This window comes from Lagopus muta, chromosome 1 (genome assembly GCF_023343835.1).
Source record: "Lagopus muta isolate bLagMut1 chromosome 1, bLagMut1 primary, whole genome shotgun sequence".
In the NCBI taxonomy this organism is placed as follows: Eukaryota; Metazoa; Chordata; class Aves; order Galliformes; family Phasianidae; genus Lagopus; species Lagopus muta.
The window spans coordinates 29,899,598-29,919,530 of NC_064433.1; the positions used below are offsets into that span (position 1 = coordinate 29,899,598).

The window sequence follows — 19,933 nt, forward strand, 5'->3', positions numbered from 1 at the left end:
CTGCTGCTTCATGCAGCATAATGTCAGAAAAGTAGTGGAGGAAGGTGCTGCTTGACACCTTCTGCTCCATCATCAGTTACTCCCCACTTTTCTCAAAGGAGCTGTTGAAGTCAAGTTATTTTTATGTGCAACCTTCTAAGTAGTTAATGGTACCAGGTGCTAGAGTTTGGGAAGTTTCTTCCTTGGATAGGACATAGGATAAAGACCTTGACGAATTTCAGTAAAAATTAAAGATATCTGGATGAATCCTGTTGCCTCTCTCTCCTTGTCTACTGTGGGATCACTCTTTTTCATTCTTCAGTATTGGTTCTACATCATACAGGGTCTATTTTTAATGGAAAAACTAATGTTAACATCTTTTTCCCTCACAGCTTTAGTTCACGTCAACCCAGAGCCATAAAAAAAATTCTCTCAATCGCTTCCTTTGACTACAGAAACTACTAAATATTCTCTACATCATGAAGATTCCTACTAGTAATTTTAAAGCTATAGAACTGTGTGACTAGTCCCATTATTCTCAAATGCAATGACTATTCTCAAAGAACAAATCAAATCATTCTGAAAACTGTAGTATCACACAGAATGCATTTCTTGAAGTTTAACCTTACATATCAATTTGTTTCTTTATATATTTCCCAGATAGCATACAGCTGTACAGTAAGAACCACAATCAAGCTTGACCTGAGCTGTTGCGAAAAAGCCAAGCTCTGTGACTTGTGTGCAGCCCACTGCAGAGTAGGTTGTTGCTCTACATCTGACCTGCTAGCACATTAAACCATCATTCCAGCACATGCAAAAGTGAAGTTAGCAAAACTGAACATTTTTAATGCAATATCCTCTGCTTTTAAACAAGTGCAGACATCAACTGACTGGACGCAATGCATTAATATTTATGTGCACAGAAACAAGCTAGAAAAGCAGCATCTCAGCTTAATTTTTACGCTCCTTACCTTACATTGGCAGAGTGTGCACTCTGTGCCATGCTTTATCCAAGAAGACCCAGTGAAGCGAACAACATTGGTTTCATCCAGGCAGGTTTTAGTGATGTCATTACGGATGGTGTCCGCTTGGCAGGGGTCAGCGACACAGCGTGGGCAGCACTCGTTCTCAGGGAGGACACTGAACTCACAGTCCACCTCTGGGCATGGCAAGGGCCAACAGTCAACCTCTCCCTGCTGTTGAAAAACAGTATGAGAACAAGAGAAAATTATTAGCTGTTGTTTTGCTTCCCTGCCTATTTCTCTGATTCAACATTATGTTTGTTCGCTGGCTTTTCTCTATCTGGTCCTATTCAGAAGACAGTGCGGAGAACACTAGCATTTATTGCTTGTGGGAGACAAAGCAAGCTGGTTGCTTTCTCTGCTTGCTACTGGGTAAGTCCATTAGACTTTGCACCAAGCTGCAGCTGAACTTCTCCGTGGACCTTGCAAAATACAAAATATGGACCTGTCCTTGAGATGTCCTACTTGTATGAGAGACAGAAACCATAACAGGTCTCACTATAAAACTGCTTTGAAGTCTCCACTTCCTCAGTTCTTTACTTCTATTGAGATTGTTAGTTTCCAGTATAATCCCTCAACTCTTCAGCTCAAGGTAAGGTTAGAGCTTATATGTTCCGAGGTTATGGCTTGGCTGAGGGTGTTGAGCTACCAGCAACCCAATTGAACACGGAACATCACAGCATTCTCAGCGAGAAGACCTCCACTGGCTTACTATCCATTTTGGAGGTTATGAACTGATTACCTGGCTTCCAAACTTAATCATGCTTTCTGCATGTTGCATGACGGGTTCAGTACAGAGCATGAAAATTTCAAAAGGGAGACTTGCTTGGGGCCAGCATGTTCTTGGGGAAGTTACTGTACACTTGTAACAGACCTTAAGAAGTCTGATTATTCACTTTGTTACTAGAAGTTGGGAGAATTTTCATTCAATTCTGGAGAAGGGACAAAGTTGCAGATCTATCAGTCAAAGGGAACAGTTCACTGATATCATTAACACCAGTTTGTTTTGGAACAGATCTGTCTCTGACCTCCAACTTATTCAGCTCATCCTAACACAGACTGTCAAGAACTGAGAGGGGAGGAAGAGAATAGCATTTCTCCCAAGGAAAGAAGTGTATTCACAAAAGTGAACCTAATGCTTTGAGGATTATGAGTTCAATACCAGTACAATAGCTGAAAAAAATCCCCAGAGGTTTGCCATATCTTCAATTTTACACCTCTTGTTGCAGAAACTATTGTTGAAGTTACTCCTTCACAGAATTCTCATCTGTATCAATTTTCCTCTCTTTTTGAATCACATGATAGAAAGAATGAAAGCAATCTTAAAACCAGTTACTGATCTTGATATTTTGATTTATTTTTTGTAGTGATGGACACGACAAGGAGCAGACAATACATTGTCACCTAAAAACCACTGTGACAACAGAAAGAATATAAGCTTTATAAGAAGTAGCATCTTGAATAAAGGGACATCTATTGAGATCCCAAACTGTCAGGAGTTTTTTGTTTTGTTTCTAAGACCTTTAATGAAACACCTGGGAATCTATTTTAGCAGTGGCAACACTGAAAGCAGTGTCTACAGAAATTGGTTTCAGGCTGTTATTCTTGGTACACTGACAAGGAAAAGCTGAACTAGGCTTTACATTTGGAGATAACTTGTGATAAAAGCTAGTTGCTTTTATCTTGGGATTTTTTTCTGTCATGGCAATTCCCTGTATACCATCATGCAGTACAGGTTTGCTAAGACTATGAAATACCTGCCCAGGAAAAAGATCACAAGCTTCAAAAGATAATTTTTTTCTCAAACCTTATTTCATTAATATGAAGAATGCATCAAGTCCTATTAATTTTTCTGTTACTGGAAATGTCTGAGTGAATAAAAATGTTTTAGTCTGTCAACATCTTTGAAATTATCAACTGTGATAATGAATACATATTTAAAATATCCCTATACAGCCTCATCAGCCTCTGAATGAATGAAAACATGAGTATTACTGCATAGGTGTCATACTCAAATGACCTACATACTTTGCTAAAACAATCTTTATGATTAAATAATTTCTATTATGTCTATTATGTCCAAATGCATTTTTGACTGGAACTTAATAATACTGATAAATATCCATGAAAGTCAGATTTTGATTATACACATACTCCAGAGGGATCTAAATAGATGTTAATATATGAGAATGAATATTCAGAGATTAGCACATCTCATGTCCTTTTTTTCCTCCTGCTTATTCCTCTGTAATCAGGAGCCTTACCAAGCAGCGACACTGCTGACAGTTTTGTATCCAGGAGTCACCACTGTTGTAGGAAAGCTCCCCACTCTGATGTAAACATTGACTGCTGAGCCTTGGGTCACATTCAGGACAGCAAAATAGGTCAACAGTGGGATTTTCACAGTCACAGACCATTCGCCGGCACATCACGTATCCACTCTGTTGTTGGAAGACAGATACAGAGTGATGGCAGAAATCTGCTTGACTCCTGCAATTCTTGCACCAAAATTTGATTTGTTGGCATGACTGTAAACCACTACAAGCTTGTGCGTTTTTCCACAATACAATACCTTTGTTGAAATACAATTCAGAGAGTTAGAAACCACAAAACACTCAGTAACGACCATAAAGTTCCCCTGTTATCTTACATAAATCCTTTGTACAATCAACTTTCAGACGATTCTAGCCTAAGGTGGTGAAACTCAAGCGTGTCTTTACCAAGGGTCAAATTTTAATGGATTGCATAGAGCTATATCATTTTTATATGGGCATGGCTTGAATCACCTACTAAACTTCTAGATCAGTTCCCCCTCTTTTATAATTATTCATTTAAAAATGATGATAGCTAGTGAGAAATTAAATTCATGCCAGTGAAAATTGAATTTCTGAAATGCTCGGGATTTTTTAGCAGTGTATTGGCTCTTCAATCTTCATTTGCATTTAGCTTGTGGGCTTCCTACAACAAGCATCTGAGAAAGCTAAGCAGAGGCAGCACTGACCTCTATTTATAGCCATCTGCTGAAGATATTGGTGTCAGTCATCAACACCAGTATGTGCCTGGATAATTTCTTTGCATGAAAATGCCATTACTCCCACCCAGAAAAGATAGGCAGCATCTTTGCTAACAAAACAGTACTCTTCCCCTTCTGCCAGTATTATATGAGAAACTTCATGGAATCTCTGTTCATGCAGGTTGAAGGGAGAAGCTGTCCCCAAAACTCCATTTCTGTGAAGCACCACATACACAAATGAAAAAGCACCTAAAACAGGAATTTCACTTGAATCATATTATTTTTCCCGTCATCCCTTCCACCATGTTTGCAGAAGCAGCTGGTTTTATTTCAACTGACCTGGCATGAGCAGACAGAGCATCTGTCGTTCTCCAGCACCCAAATCTGACCATTGTGCTTGATTTTGTCTTCATGGATACAGTCTCCTGTGCAGTTTTTGCCATGTGGACATCGACAGTCATACCCACCATCCAAGTTAAAGCAAACAGTGTCATTGGCACAGCTATGCCTTCCAGTTGCACATTCATCAATGTCTGAAAAAACATGCCATGTAATACCTTTAGACTGCATTCAATTAACAAAAATGTTCCTGTGGCAGCCAATATAAATGATTCATGGTCATTAAAGCCTTTAGCTGAAAATTAATTTGCACTTCACCAGCACAGGGAAAAATAACTTACAAGTTCACAAAAAATATTTTTAAAGTCACATCAACTCTAGAAACATCATGTATCATAGTCTTCCTATACATCTTCTCAAATGAAATACTGAATAAGGTTTTTAGAATAAAGAAATCACAGGAAAGACAAGAGCAAAAAAAAACCATGCAGATCCCTAAAGAGCATTAGTTTGTGGTAACCATTCAATCAGACGTTTTCAATCAAACAAGTAAAGCTGCAAAAACCTGTTTTCGAAACTTTTTGCTGGCTCTGTCTAGCACATTCAAGTTCACTTGCTAAGAAGTTAATGTCAAAGGTGACATCTGACTTGTATGTCCATTTAGGTAAGAACTGCATCATTTATTAGAGTGTACAAGCTAGAATGGTTTAATTATTCAAGTTGCAAAGACATCTATAGCCTTTCTGTCTAGCACAGAAAATAAAAAAAATAGGAATGCCTCCAGTGAATGAAGGTAATTGACTTCAAAACAACTATATCACATAGAGTTCAAGAGCACCTTTAAAGACTTAGTTCATCGGTGTACACTCAAAATTATTTTGCGTGGGCTAACTTGCAGCACAAACTGCCTTATATTTCAATAGTCTTTACTGAGCTTTTTCAGCTGTTCATCTGGAAGAAAACTATCCGAAAAAAAAAAAAAAAGCTTTGAAAAGTCGTGAAGTAAAATGCCATATGTGATAAAAAGTGGAAAAACTAGAAGATTAAAGATCTATGGCAATGAAAAGTATCAATGCAGCGAGTTCTATTCCATATAAAATTTCACAGGAGTCTGGCCCAGGCTCTTAATTAAAGTTCATTAAAAAGTAGTATTTAGCTGTCAAAGACAAAATAAACAATACCATCACTCATATATCTTTCAACATCAGCACAGAAACTTAATAAAACACTCAGCTTTGGGTTCAAGAATGGAAATGAAACCTCCAGTTCACCTCAAGCATATTCAGATAAAGAAAAATATAATTCGCTTATTTCAATTCCATGTGTGGGTGCAGTCAAACAAAAGTAAACAAGTCACTAACATGAATATGAATTGAGATGAAAAACAGCAGGGAAAATATTAGAATTCTGTTGTATAAATAAGCAGCATTGTTGGTTTCCTTTAAATACACTGTGTAATAACAGTGCATCTCAAAAAACTGTTTTGCAAAATTACTCAGGCTTCCGGGAAGGATGAGGAAAATCTCATTTGAGAGGAACTAAAAAGAAATGGATTGTTCCTCTCTGAAAGAATATCAGCAAGAGGGGATGTACATAACAAAAAAAATAATGAATACCATAGAGAAAACATATTGAGAGCTTTTGTTCTCTATATAATTGAATGGGCAAGAAAGGGGACAGTAGATGAAAGAGGAAGACAACAAATTCAAGTCTGACAAAAGGAAATAGTTTTTCCATACCATGTATAAACAAACTATGAAATTCACTGCCACAGAATGTTGTTAAAAGGAAAACAAAAAGGTTACAAAACTAGTGAGAATATTTAAATTTACAATGCTAGCAGATTTTGGAAGAGAAATTACATTCCATATATCACAGTTTATGGTGCCCTCATTTACATATCAAATTTACCCAAAATAAGCAAACCATCTCAGTTCTCCACATCTCCTACCTCAGTCTCTTCTGATTTTTATGGAGTTGGATGTTGTCTCAGTAGGGCGAAAACCAGCCAGGATTGTGAACCCAATTGAGTGTGGCTGTGTGTATATGGAAAGAACCTGAAGAGCTGAAATGTCCCAGGTACTCAGACAGGGAAACCCGTCCTTACTAACAGCAATGATACAGAATAAGCTGAAAAGATGGTTGTGTGGAGGCTGTGCATTCTCCAGCCTAGAATGTTCTTAGACAAGTGACTAAAAAGAATGGTTTAAGTGATGCTGATCTATGCAGAGCAGAAGGATAGAAGAATTGTCCTTTTCTTCCTCTTTTCTTTCTCTTAAATCCTTACAACTTAGCAATTGAAAATTAACATTTTCATAAGAACATGTCTAGTACTCATTCTAACTGGTTTTAAGTTATTCAGTGAAGAGAACAAACACAGATTCCACTAAAATGTCATGATTAACAGTGGGATTCCCTTAATCACTGAAGCCCCTTTTAATAAATTACTTTCAGATTTCCATGTTCATTTGCTTAAAACACTCTTTTGTACGAAGCTTTCACAATGCAGTTGTCACAGGTAAATAATACCAGTACCCAACAAGCTGTACCTTAACTGAAAGCATCCATATTTAGTGAGCTACGTGGAGGAAATTCAGCTGTCACGTACATAAAAATAGTTCCCTTTAAATAACAAACACCGACCCTACAAACACTACCTCTGCATTTGGCACTTACGTCCAAGTTTCTTTCACAATCTGGCCATTGTAAGAGATTATTTTTTGCACCACTGTCTCAAAGCTTGCTGAGGAACACTGATGGATCCGTCCTGGGCAAAGGTTGAGAAATCCTGTGTCTGAGGGACACAGATGGACAAGTCCAGGCAAGTGCTGGCCAAAGTTGGCAAAGCCTTCAGACTAAAGATTTGCAGGCCGGGGGCAACAAGAGATACACCAGGTGAGAGAGAGATAAGCCGGGCTGAGAAGCAGTCCTTTATGTGTGCTTACCTTGAGGAAGATGGCCTTCTCAGGGAGTGCTGCACATGACTCTTACCCAAGTACCCAGGAATGCCACGTTGGCAGAAGGATAAAAAAGGGACCAACAACCACGAGGATAAGTGCCTGCTTGCTGATGGATTAACTCCCCCTTCCCACTCCCCTCTTTCCCTTATGCCTTTTTTTTTCTTTTCCATCGTGGGCGGTCACTTATGCATCAATTTCAAGCAACCTTTGAGAAACCTGGTGGTGTATGAATCCTTCTTTGTTTTTGGCTCAAAGCTTGCTTCCTGAGGCATTTCTTCCAATAAGACTCTGACTTATCTTGGAGATGAGAGGTGGGTGTTGCTGTGTGGCAATCAGCATCACTGTGTGGACAGTTTCACATCTGAAAGCATTTCTCTGGAGCTGTTTGCCTTCGGAAGAGAGCGTTCAGGACTGTTTACTGGCAGAAGATCTGGCCTGTGACTCCAGCTTGCTATTTAAGATTGGGGGATGATACCATTGTATCCTGTGAAGGCAAGATACAAGTTGGTGCCTCGCTGCTCCCTCTTACCTGCTGGCAAGGCCCGGAAGATGGGAACAAAAGGAGCTCCTGCTGAAATACAAAAGCCAGAAGCTGCCGCTCCAAAAGCAGCTGACTCAACTACTTTGGACTTATAAGTAAGTTTGTATTGCCATTGGGAAGTATCACCATTGTCACAGTTGTCACGGTTGTCATTGTCATCAACTGAACAGTAACACCCAACGACCCACCACTACTGGAGATCAATGACTGAACTACAAACCTACAGAGACTCCCTGCTTTTATTTCCTGTCTTTTCTATCGCCCATCTTCCTTTCCCTATCTCCCTAAACGACAAGGATTTCTAATAATCTGGTCAGACCAACATTTGACCCGTTGTGTCTTAATCTCACCATCGGGTATACATATATCAAAGAACCTCCTCTCCCTCCTATAAATTGGAGCTGGACACCCATGATGGAAAGGTTTGTGAGGATCATTTTTCAACACGGAAATGGTAAGTGTGCTGCTACAGTAAACAATTGGCTCTAATATTAAACAGAGCTCATACAACACTGAACATTTATGAAAAATCCCTGAGTTGTGGGTTTTTTTTCAGTTATTTGATCCATGAAAATGAATGTTTGGATACTGCCATTCAAATACCCCAGGTCATAGCCAAAGCTATTTCAGTTTTGATTGTAACCTGATCAAGAACAGCAATGTGTTTACAGTGCAGCAAGAGAGACACAAACCTGCATGCATGAAATTCTCATCTGCTTTATTTACCTACATTGAACTTCAGTCATTATCTGCAAACACACACAAAACATCCATACCAAGTAAAACATTGTTCAGCTTTTTAATCTGAATTGACAGTGGATGGTGAGTGATGCTACTGACATCTTATTTACAGCAATAACCAGCTTTCTAAATTCCACAGCCATATGAACAGGGTACACTGGTTCTTGCATCTTTTGTGTCTGAAAAGGGTAGCAAAAGAACTACAGATTCCTTTTCTGCAAACCAGCTATAGAGTATGCTATTATCTGTCCTATATTGTGTTGGTGTTTCTTCGTGGTTGTTGTTTGTTTTATTTTTGAAGAAACATACAACTCACTTCAGGCTATTTACAACACACTGCTTAGGAATCCAGCAGCTTGTTTTCTACAGCATTACAAAATTTAATCTCAAAAGACTTGGAGGTTTGACTTAGAACAGAAAACAAAAAATATAACTAGTTATCCAGTGCTGAATTGAGGACTAGATCTAATTTGCAGCAGCAGTGATCTGGAACATTTTTAAGGGATTCCCTGAGTACAGCTTAATAAGACAAAAGACTACAGTGGGTGGAGAAGTAATGATAAATGTAGGTTGCTCTGAAAGTAATGCCTCCTATTTATTTCCATGGAAACTACACAAGTTACAAGAGTATAAAGATGCAATTTGATAAATCAAATTCTCAGATACAAAACACAGTCTTTAAACATATTTGCCACTTAGCTATGCATGAACACGAGCCTGCATCCCATCCTCATAAAAATCTGTACCAGAGGAGGTGACTCACTGTCCTTGTCACCACTGCTGGAGTGCACCATCCACTGCCTCACTTTGCACACATCCACTGTTTGATCTCCATAAACATTCAGCGTCAATGGATGGCAGTGGGTGCCATTTTTTTCCACATGGATGAATTCAATGACATACCTTTGCTTCATCCTCACTCCTGTGTCAGACATCATTGTGTCAGACTGCCCCTCTGCTGCCTTCTGTAGCACAGCAACAAAATGAATGGAATATTGGTGGGAAGGTTCAATGTCTACTGCCATACCACCAGCATCTGCCTCTGGTGGCGTGGGGCAATATAATAAGATGGAAAGTCTTACTTCTGAAGCAACTCTTCCACATTAAAGAAAGCTAAGAATTTATTGTGTCACAAGTAATTTGATGTCAAAACAGTTAAAATACTGGACTAAATCTATAGAAAATGGTGACAGTACCTAGAGTGACTAAACTCCATTTGTAATATCTGAGTGTGAGGGCAGAAAAGTCTTATGAAAACTGAAATCTTACTTGCCCCGCCAGGCTGAAACCTATAGTTAACAGATTTACAGACACTGCTTGGAACAAAAATTCATAGAATGTAGCAGGGAAAAAGCAGTATTTGACTTGGTCATGAGCAGTGTGCAGATTCTGATTCAAAATGCCAGTAATGAATAGCTACTCTGTAATGATGATCACAATATATGCAATTTCTTTAAAAAGCCATATGAATTCTCTGTCATAGTACCGAGTTTCAAAAGTGGACTTATATTAAAATGCAAAAGTTTTAAAGATAAATTAAATCTTTATATGATAAAAAGGAGGACTACCTAGAGATGTATATTATAGATTCAGGTTATTCCATACTAAGACTTCAAAGAGAAATATTGTTGATATAATATACTACTTTTATTTGAAAACTTTTGCTGAGCTCTTTTGTATGACTCATACTCTGAAAGGAACTATCTTGCTTGGAAGAAAAGGAATCAGTCAGTCACAAATTTATAGTGGTTTAATTAGTAAGTAATAAATGGCAACAATAAATGCTCAAGTTGTCGTAAATGAGGGGTGTCCCATGAAAGTTCTCAAAGAATGTGTGCCAGGACATGTGCTGCCCAATATACTTAAAAGTCATCTGGAGCTGTGAGTGAACAGTGAGATGAAAAATGTTGTTGTTAATAAAGTATTGAACAAAAAATTGTCAGTGAATTTCTTGATTTCTTGATAGTGATTGAGTAAGTGATAATAAGAAATTCAATTGATGAAATTGATTATAAGACACAGGGGGAAGTATCCTTTCAAAAGTCAATATTTCAGATCTATAATGGAAAGTGATCTTGAAGCTACTACAGAAAATGGTGGCACAATACTCTTTTGGGCAGAAAGCAACCCAAATATAATACTGATAACAACAGATGAGAAAATGTGCAATAAACTCACAAGGAACAAGAACAAGGCAGCATTAGAAGAAAAAAGAAACTGTGTACCTTGCTAGGTATTGACAAAGGGCTCAGAGACATGCTCTGATGTAACTGGTGGAAAGCTGCAGCTTTTCCCCCTCAGATGAGGCCTCCAGACTTAAATGCATGGCATTCACATTAAGACAGAAAAAAAAAAAAAAAAAACGATTTCCCCAGACATCTTCATGGCAAAATCTCTCTGATATCACTGAAATGTATGTAAAGAGAAGATGAACATCTTGATCACTGAGACATACACTGTTGAAAGATGGGTTGGGATGGTGGGCAGTTTCTTTGCTCCGAAAGACACTCAGTTACTTCAGCTCTGAGAGAAAATGGCTTCCTCAGCAGGGTGATAGTGCAAGGATACCCAGATACTTTTTGCTTAAGGCAAAAAGAACCTTCTGAGCAGAAGGTTTGGCTTCTCTCCTTGTCTATCTCAAATAAATTTATTAACTGATGCAACCATTCTTCAAAGTGCAAGTGAATTATGAATAATTTATTTGTAACTTCATGCCAGCCAGCTGTCAGAGAGCTTGGCAGATGTGGAAGATGAAGAACTGAGAATTCAGATGCTGGTTAAACCAGCTTCACAGAAATGTTGTTTCCCGGTTTTGATACAGTAAACATGATCAATTCACTGTCTCATAAAATGTACTGGTCTTCTGTTTTAATAGTCCTCTAATAAAACTTCAGAAATTCTGCCAATTTCATACTCTGCCCACACTCCTGAATATTTAAACGCACGTGTCCCAAAGCCAAAACGAAGCCTTAATGCCTAGAGTTCTGTTTGAGGTGGAAGGAATGAAATTCCTCCCTGTAGATTTAATAGTTGATATTCTGTGACCATGAAGGAAGACAAAAGGATTTTCTTGATTTGTGAGTTCCAGTAAGATTTCCTGCTGAAGTGATTCTTTATTTCCTGTCTCCTTATGAGCTTTCAATAACAAAGCTTCTGTTAAACATGACAAGAACTGTAGAAAAATGTAAGTGTGGTCTCTAAACTGACAGTGGTTTCTCAAACACAGATCTCAGGCATTAGTTAATATAGCGGATGTACTGTGAGATGAATTCAGACATCTCAAAAGTCAGCAATTGTTCTCTCTTCCAAATCCAAGTGACCATTTTGGATTTTGTTCATTGCTGAAGAATAGAGAGAGCATCCTATTCCTGCAGTGTACGTCCATATATATCATTATTCTGTGTTGTGGAAAAAACTGTCCATGGGGAGACCCAGCCCTCCATGCAGACAGGCAGTCTGTGCTGTTAAACTGGAAGTAGGATACCAGTGGTACTAAACATAAGAAGACATTTCAAAACAGAAATCCTAATCTGCAGGTTTACGTGCAGATAAATCCTTGCAACAAAAAAGATGCTTTTTGAACTGGCTGGAACATTCCAGATCAATACTTTTCAATCCATTCATTCACCCTTCTCTCATTTAAAGGATTTGATACCTGCTCAGAGTGAAGATATTTTGCTCCTACATTCTGTATAAACAGCTGGTACCTGCCAGATACCCTTGGCAAGTCCAATAGGAGCTCATTAATTAGGTGAGCTACTCTTCTGACATGGAATTATGAAAAATGTACAACAGCTGATGAGGTATAACTTGCACTACTTCTGATTCAAAACCAATACAGCCTCTCTAGCTGATCTTAGAAGCTTTTAGGCATTGCAGGTGACAAAATCAAAGGAATCAGGATCTTACACAGAACTGCAGCACAAATGTTAACTTGACTTAAATGTACTTATTTTAGAATTTGCCCCTCCGTGGTTTCAGTTGTTGAATGCAATGAAGCTTGAGGCTGCAATATCTACCATCTCTTTTATGAAATAGTACATGAGAGACAACTTTCAGATCATCAATATGACTGAGTAAATAAACTATAAAGAAAAGCTGCAGGGGGGTGAGGAGGAGGGCACTAGGTAATATACCATGCTGAATGCTATATTTACATATATATATAAAATTTAAGACTTCCCAAAACCATGCAATTCTCAAAGGCTAAGCAGCTAATCTTTCTCTGCTTTTCTGGAAATAAGATAATATATAACATAATTATATTTCTAAAGGAAAAAGCATCAATGCTGCTAAGAGTCTGAAGCTCTACTGCATTTCCCATCTGCATTTCCCATCACTTCTCACAGTAATTGGTATTGAGACTATAGGTCTACCCAGGAGTATAACATGAAGTGAAACTAATAGCAAAGGAATTTCCTGGTCTTCTGTTGCCTGCAGGTACCAAATGAAATAGGATTATAAATTTCTAAATTCAAGTACAGCATTAGTCAAAATACTCAGTATTCTAAGTAGTGCCAAGGATGCAGTGGTAGCCAAGCTTAATATGTGTGCAAAATTTGGCAACAATTATTTCAGGCATTGATAAAGTCTAATGCTACCGAGGACTCCATCACCAGACAGAAATTTTTAGTAGCATGTCCTGTCTGGACCATTTCCTAAAGAAAGGTGCGGTTTGGGTGTTAAGCTAAAGTAAAGTTCTTAAGGAAATGCTCCTCTTCCTAGCAGAAATGTTTCCATCTGAATCTTTCAAACTGGAGGTTTTGCTGGTGGAAACACTGTGACTAACACCGATCACAGAACTCTGTGATCAGAACTCTGTACACAGAGTTCTGTGGTACTATTGACAAGCATCCAGGGAGCTCAGACGGACACAGATTTGAGGCAGAACATATAGAACAATCTAGAAAGAAAATAGTTGAGCCCACACTTCCTTAGCTTTAGAAGTTTTTCTCCAGAGAAAGAGGGAACTTTCTTCAAAGCAACTAAAATTCACTGAAGATAAGCCAAAGACAACAAGCCTATTATGCAGTCTGTATAAACGCTGTATTGAAGTAGACTGACCAGAAAGCTAAATCAACAAGCTCTCAAAGAATATCTCCTAATACCCACGAGGCTTAAATTCTTTGTTCCACTAAGAAAATAAGGTGAGACCAGTTCCTCTTCTCTGCAAGTCTGCACCATTCCATCTACAATTCTCCAAGCTGAGGTACTTGCATGAACCAGAAGGTCGCAGAGGACGTTGGGCCTGGATGCAGCAGGAAGCTCATACAGCTGAAGGCAGCAAGTAGAGAACCAAGGTTTGAAATTTGAGATTAGTACAGCCTGGAGGATATTCCTGTGTTACAGTGAGTGTCAGAAAGGTCGTCCACCAGTCACTGAGTCTAATCACCTCTAACATAGGGGATACTGGAGAAGTGACACAAGAAATTGCCAGATTGTCTTTAAGCAGAGGAATCTCACTGTGGAAAGATCTGACAAGAGAGAAAGCAATTGCTTTCACGCTACTGTACTCTGCTACTGAAAGTTCAGCTTTCCAAACTGTAATAAATTTAAGTCTACTTCTCCAAGTTTTATCTTCTGTTTAAGTGTTACACAGTGTTACAGACTTCAATTCTATAAAAGTAAAATCATGCTAAATAATTGTCCCTTCTACATACCTGTAGCACTCTGCAGTTATTCTTTCTTGGCTTTTCCTTTGAGTAGAAATTGTTGCTTAACTGTTGCTTGTTTGTGCACATCTTAACAGAGATTCTATTAAAAACTTCATACTTTCTGCTTCATTCTTTAGTTCATATTTCTTGAGATGACACATGCCACACCACCATGTTCAGTCCACAGGACAGATTTCTTATTGATGTTAAGAGAAAGCTTGGGCTATAGAACTTTCTCATAAATGCCTGGCCATAATGCTCCTGTGCCAGAAGTGACAGAAGAGTGATGTTGTGATCAGAGGGATTACAACTTCTCCAGAAGTCCTTGTACTTTCCTGTCTTAACACCTGGCCAGCTAACACTGACATTTAGCTAGTTCTTGACAAAGAAAGTTGGACTTACGAAAGCAGTAATTGCTTTCGTAGCAGAAATTGCTGATTCCTCCTGGGAATCAGACTTTCAGTTGAGGTGAAAATGTGTTGAAATAAAGTATTGATGATGGGGATACTGAAAAGGTCATTCTCACTGCTTGAGAACTGTCTGTGTGTCTGCCTTAGTGAAATTAATTCAATTCTTTCCCTTTGGGACTGATGCAGCCCACCAATGTGAGTTTAAACAGTAAGATGGCAAAGCTTACACTGAGCACTGAATATTTAGGCATTCACAGCCACAAGGTAGAAAGACTCCTGATTTTGCCCTAAGTAGTCCATGGCAAAACAGACTGGTTTGTTCTCTTATTTAAGAAAAGCAGCTTTTAAAAGAGGAAGAACTTCTCATACTAAGAAATCCACATGTGAAAATAGCTGTGTACTAATCTGCTGTTCTCTCCAGCATTGTTCATAAACAAAGGAAACCTTCCCATCTACTTGTCCCTGTCGACCTTTCATCCCCTATACCCCATATCTTGCCCCATCTCCAAGTCCATTGTGCTTTCCATTTTATAAGGCTTTTCTTCAAATTGCAGCTCTCTAACAGGAGTTAGTCTCCACACAGGAGAAGCACCCCCGTATTGACTGGAGTGTGTGTAAGGATGTCAGGGTCACAAAACCATCCTTGGTAGCAGGAGGTGTCTTGATCATATGCTATTTCAATGTACAAGGAATGAAGCAGGAGAACAGAGGTCTGGATTAGCGCTCATTTCTGTCTCAGAATCTGACATACAAACAGATCACCCTGGAGTGATAGATTATAATGCATGCTGTCAGCCCATGGGAAATCACTAATGCATAGAAGCAGATGTAGGGCCCATGAGACTGTTCTAAGCACTGTGCCTGAATATATATTATCTTAGCAAGTCATAGAAATAGCCAGTAATCCTCCACCTAGTGTTAGGAATATTCTTTTTTTTTTTCCTTTTCCTTACAATGCTTGTTTTGACTATGATTTCTTTGGTTCAAGGTTTAACTGTCATTGATACATACAGTACCTGTGACAACATTTGTCCACAATAGCTGGAGATACCAGACACCACTGTAATTCAAGTCATAACACCCCAACCTTCTTAGACACTGACCTTCACAGGATTCTCCATTTGGTGAAAACATCCCATTGTCATGGTAGCCATCCCTGCACTCACAGTGGTACCACCCTGGCAGATTGATGCAATTAGCACGGCTGTCACACTGCACAAAGCCATCGGAGCATTCATCAATGTCTGGTTCAAAAGAAAAACAGAAAAGAAGAAAATTCACATACAGGAAATTGCTATATGCATCTGATGCAAGAACAACTTCTCTGGTGTTTCATGGAAGCATTCTGATTATAGCCACTTAGATTTCTAGAGTTATTTGTTACAGCATTGTGAATCACTCCCACAGAAGGTCTTGGCTAATAAGGTTGGCCCTGCTAGCTGGAGTTCTGCTAATCCCAACTTAATGTTTATATATTAGCAACTCATTTCATCACAGTATATGCTCAGTAATACATCATTTGTGTAAACTGTCCACAGTATGAAGAAAGGAAGATAAGAAGAACCCTTTTGCTGAGTACAGGCTGCCTGATAAAACTTATTTCCGGCACCATATCAAAACATTAAATCTTTACTGCTGTCCTTGTTCATGTTCCCAGTGTCACTACTGTTAAGTCAGAAGAACTTCTCACTAGCTTAAACCAGCACTGCTGACACTCAGCATTGTTGACTGCAGTCTTCTCTCTCACTGCCAAAGAGACCAGCTGGGATTCCAAACCAAGGCTTAGATCTTGAAGGTGAAACACAACACTTTCTCCTCCACCCAGTAACTCCTTTGGAATGCTCATTTCTTAAAGAAAAACTTATACTGATTAAACTTTATAGTAATGACCCACAGTGGAATGGATGTCTGGACACACTTGCAAGGTCCAAAATAGGCTAGCATCCTTCAGACAGCTGAATTCATGTACTTAGTAGAGAACTTTGTCAGATGTTCATATCCAACAACTTCAGTTAAGCAGTAAGTCATATTAAGGAACAGGTCTCAGAATTAATTAAAAGTTAGGGAATTTCAGGAGTATTTCATCAAACAGGGATAAAAATGTGACCTTCATTATCAGATTTAACATATTATCACTGTGTTTTATGCAAAATCTACTTGAACAGCAAGTTGACTGAGAGGTGCCTATAAAATAGACACAGAGGGAGACAAAACACACACACGCTTCCTTCAGTAACAAGAAGTTCCATGCATTTGAGTATTGAAGAAGCCTTCAATATACTCACCCTGCTGGCCAAGTGAAGATTCAGCCAGGAATCTTTAAAATTGAGAATTAAAATGACAATTTGAGTTTAGACTCAAACTCCTAAGAGTACCTCAGCAGTTGACCTAGTTGTCCTCTGGGATGAAACTACAGAGGAGAGATGTAATGTGACCACTGAGATGTAATGTGACCTGATGTGACCACAGGTAAATGTGCCAAAATGCTGCTCACAGTCCCTCTTAGCTTGCACTTATGGCATCTGTTACTTTCAAAATATAAAGTATAAAATGGATGAGAAAAATTAATCATGAGCTTCAATAAGTGCCCAAATCTCTTGTTAAGAATACAACTGTATGTGACAAAGATATACTCACTCTACTCTCCTATGAAAACTATCTAAAAATACAGGTGTTTTTGTTGTTGTTTGTTTCATTGTTTGCTTTTTTAAAAGGCTTGTTTATCCATCCTAAACACTTCATGCCACACCTGAAAGAAAGGAAGTTGTTGAGTATTGTGGGGGATGCCTACAAAACTGTAAAGTATCAACCTTTGTTGGTGAGTTACATTCTTCTTACATATGGCAGGAAAGTAGGCACGATGTGCCCTGGGTATTTTATTCACATGCTGAATAACCTCTGACACAGTTTTTCATATTGAAAGGCCAGGACAGTCATCTCCTTGGAGTAACCTCACTGCCATAATATGAGCGTGTTGATTTTTAAAGCTCTGTAGTTAATCGAGGAAATCCCATTAGGAATTTCTGTTATTGCATCAGCCTGATTTTCTGTCACCTGCCTTTCTGACCAGATGCCCCTTGTGTACGTCATCAGTATTTATGAGAATGAAAATGACCAGCACCTCTACTGGAATATTGCACTAGGCACATATTTTTGCTGCTGTGTGTACCACAAATTAAGTCCTAATCTCTATTGGTTTAAAACACAAGATTTTCAACTCCACTGTGAAGTGCAGGATAATCACGTAAGTAGTCCTGCTGCAGGACTGAGCAATACCAAATCCCTGCAACCTTTAGCTGCTCTGGGTGTCTCTCCCTAACTCAGTATAAGCTCTAGCCTTTTTCTTGTGAGCAACCGGGACCAGCGGGACTTCAAGAGGGTTAGAGAGATTAGAGGGAGATCAATGGAAATTATGTTGCTGTAGAGAGAAGAGGTTGGTTTGCAGTTTGTGCTTTATCCTCTGGTATTCACTCACATGCCCACAAATGGTTTAAGAGAGAGGGAAGGGAAGGGAAGGGAAGGGAAGGGAAGGGAAGGGAAGGGAAGGGAAGGGAAGGGAAGGGAAGGGAAGGGAAGGGAAGGGAAGGGAAGGGAAGGGAAGGGAAGGGAAGGGAAGGGAAGGGAAGGGAAGGGAAGGGAAGGGAAGGGAAGGGAAGGGAAGGGAAGGGAAGGGAAGGGAAGGGAAAGGATTTCTTTCTAGAAGATCACTTACTGTGGGGAATACACAGTCTGGGAGGAACTTGCCCAGGAGGACAGACCGTAAGTTAACCTAAAGGTCTGGGATCATCTGCTTATCACAGCATAACATGCTGGGGGTGGTCCAAGCCACAAGCCCCAGAGAATCAATGAAGACTGCTTTTTAATGTTATTCAATAACACATATTAAGACACTAGATAGCATGTGTCTTCCTCTGCCTCCAGTCTTCCTCTGGAAAGTGGAATTTATTGGTAGTGAGGTGGAGGATAGGGTGTTATTCAGAGTTAAGTAACAGATATGAATTTAAGAAAAGCTATGTTCCTCTCTTCAGAACAATTTATTTCTGAATCTCTACATTTTATAATTGTGAGCACAGTATAGCATGCACAGACTGAATATATTCTGCTGTTCTTGCTTGCTGATTATTCAGAAAAACGAGCCTTGAATGTCATGCCAGTATTGGTAAACTGACAAGAAAGGTAGCTTTTCTGTATTTATTTGAGAACTAGCTGACAAACTCATATCACAAGAAATATTACTTGAGATGAAATGCTTTTACAGATGCCAATAAGCAAAGAAATATACTCTTCTAGTTTTGTTACAGCTGCATGCAAAGTGGAGTGGAGTTATGTGGGAATACCTACTGTAAATAGGAATCATTGGAAGCATATCGTCAGTCTTTAAGAAACATCAGATTGTTCTCAGTTTGTTTGCCTAAACCATTCAATCGGAACCATTTCTGCACCAGTAGTGAATAATTCACTATTCCTTACATGGTATCACAGCAAACATAGTCAATCAAAAACAATTTCACTACTAAATTGTTAGGAAAATATGGCATATGTTGTAGGTTTCAGAACATAGATGTTACTCACACACAAAATTTCATTCTGAATATCCCAACTTACATTCTTTAGTGTAGCATTAGCTCTAGCAGAGACTTTCTCTGTAATGGAACAAAACTCAGGTAAAGTCACAACTGTGTTAAACAAGTAATTGCAGAAGAAACTTATTTTGCAGAGCCAAAGCACAGATTTCATGGAAAATTTTCTTGACATTTGGATAAAAGAATTTCTATTTTCAAATGGGCATAGCATAGCTCAGGAAGTGCTGTAGAAGTATCTACAACTGGAATGATCTTATTAGTATGGAAAAATCAGCAGAAATGATTTTCTTTTCTGTCCTCTGATGAAACATCCTCTGATGAATCATCTTGCAGCTGCTCAGTCAGAGGTGTGAGCTGACAACAGAACAAAAACTGATTGAAGTTTTGCTTGGCCAGTGGCTATGGTATATCAGTGGGCTATATGGAACACTAACCACACTAATGAAGTTCTGTTTGATGCTGTACTAGAAAGGCATAAAAACGAAACACTGCTTTATTGAAGGAAGTTACTGAAAGGGCTTTCTATTTTCACTTCTGAAAAAAAATAAGATTTTTAAGTGCAAGAAGAGGAGGTATGTGATTTTTTTCATTAGGAGCTAGTGACATTTGTAAGTAGATGGACAAAAGTCTTATTCTGTATTTGCAAGTTTTCCTCTTCAGCTAGCTATAAGAAGCTGGGGGGTGGGGGTGC

At 38.8% G+C, this 19,933-nt stretch overlaps 1 protein-coding gene across 1 annotated transcript in view; it reads right to left on the bottom strand.

The window, feature by feature from the left end:
- The window catches only part of NELL2 (neural EGFL like 2), a 143,371-nt gene that overhangs the window by 2,425 nt on the left and 121,013 nt on the right, over positions 1 to 19,933 (bottom strand). The window contains exons 16-19 of the mRNA XM_048943209.1: positions 15,763 to 15,903; positions 4,354 to 4,547; positions 3,266 to 3,442; positions 951 to 1,175 (exon numbers count right to left, since the gene is read on the bottom strand). Of these exons, the coding sequence (XP_048799166.1) occupies positions 951 to 1,175; positions 3,266 to 3,442; positions 4,354 to 4,547; positions 15,763 to 15,903 (737 nt within the window). The remainder of the gene's footprint in view (positions 1 to 950; positions 1,176 to 3,265; positions 3,443 to 4,353; positions 4,548 to 15,762; positions 15,904 to 19,933) is intronic.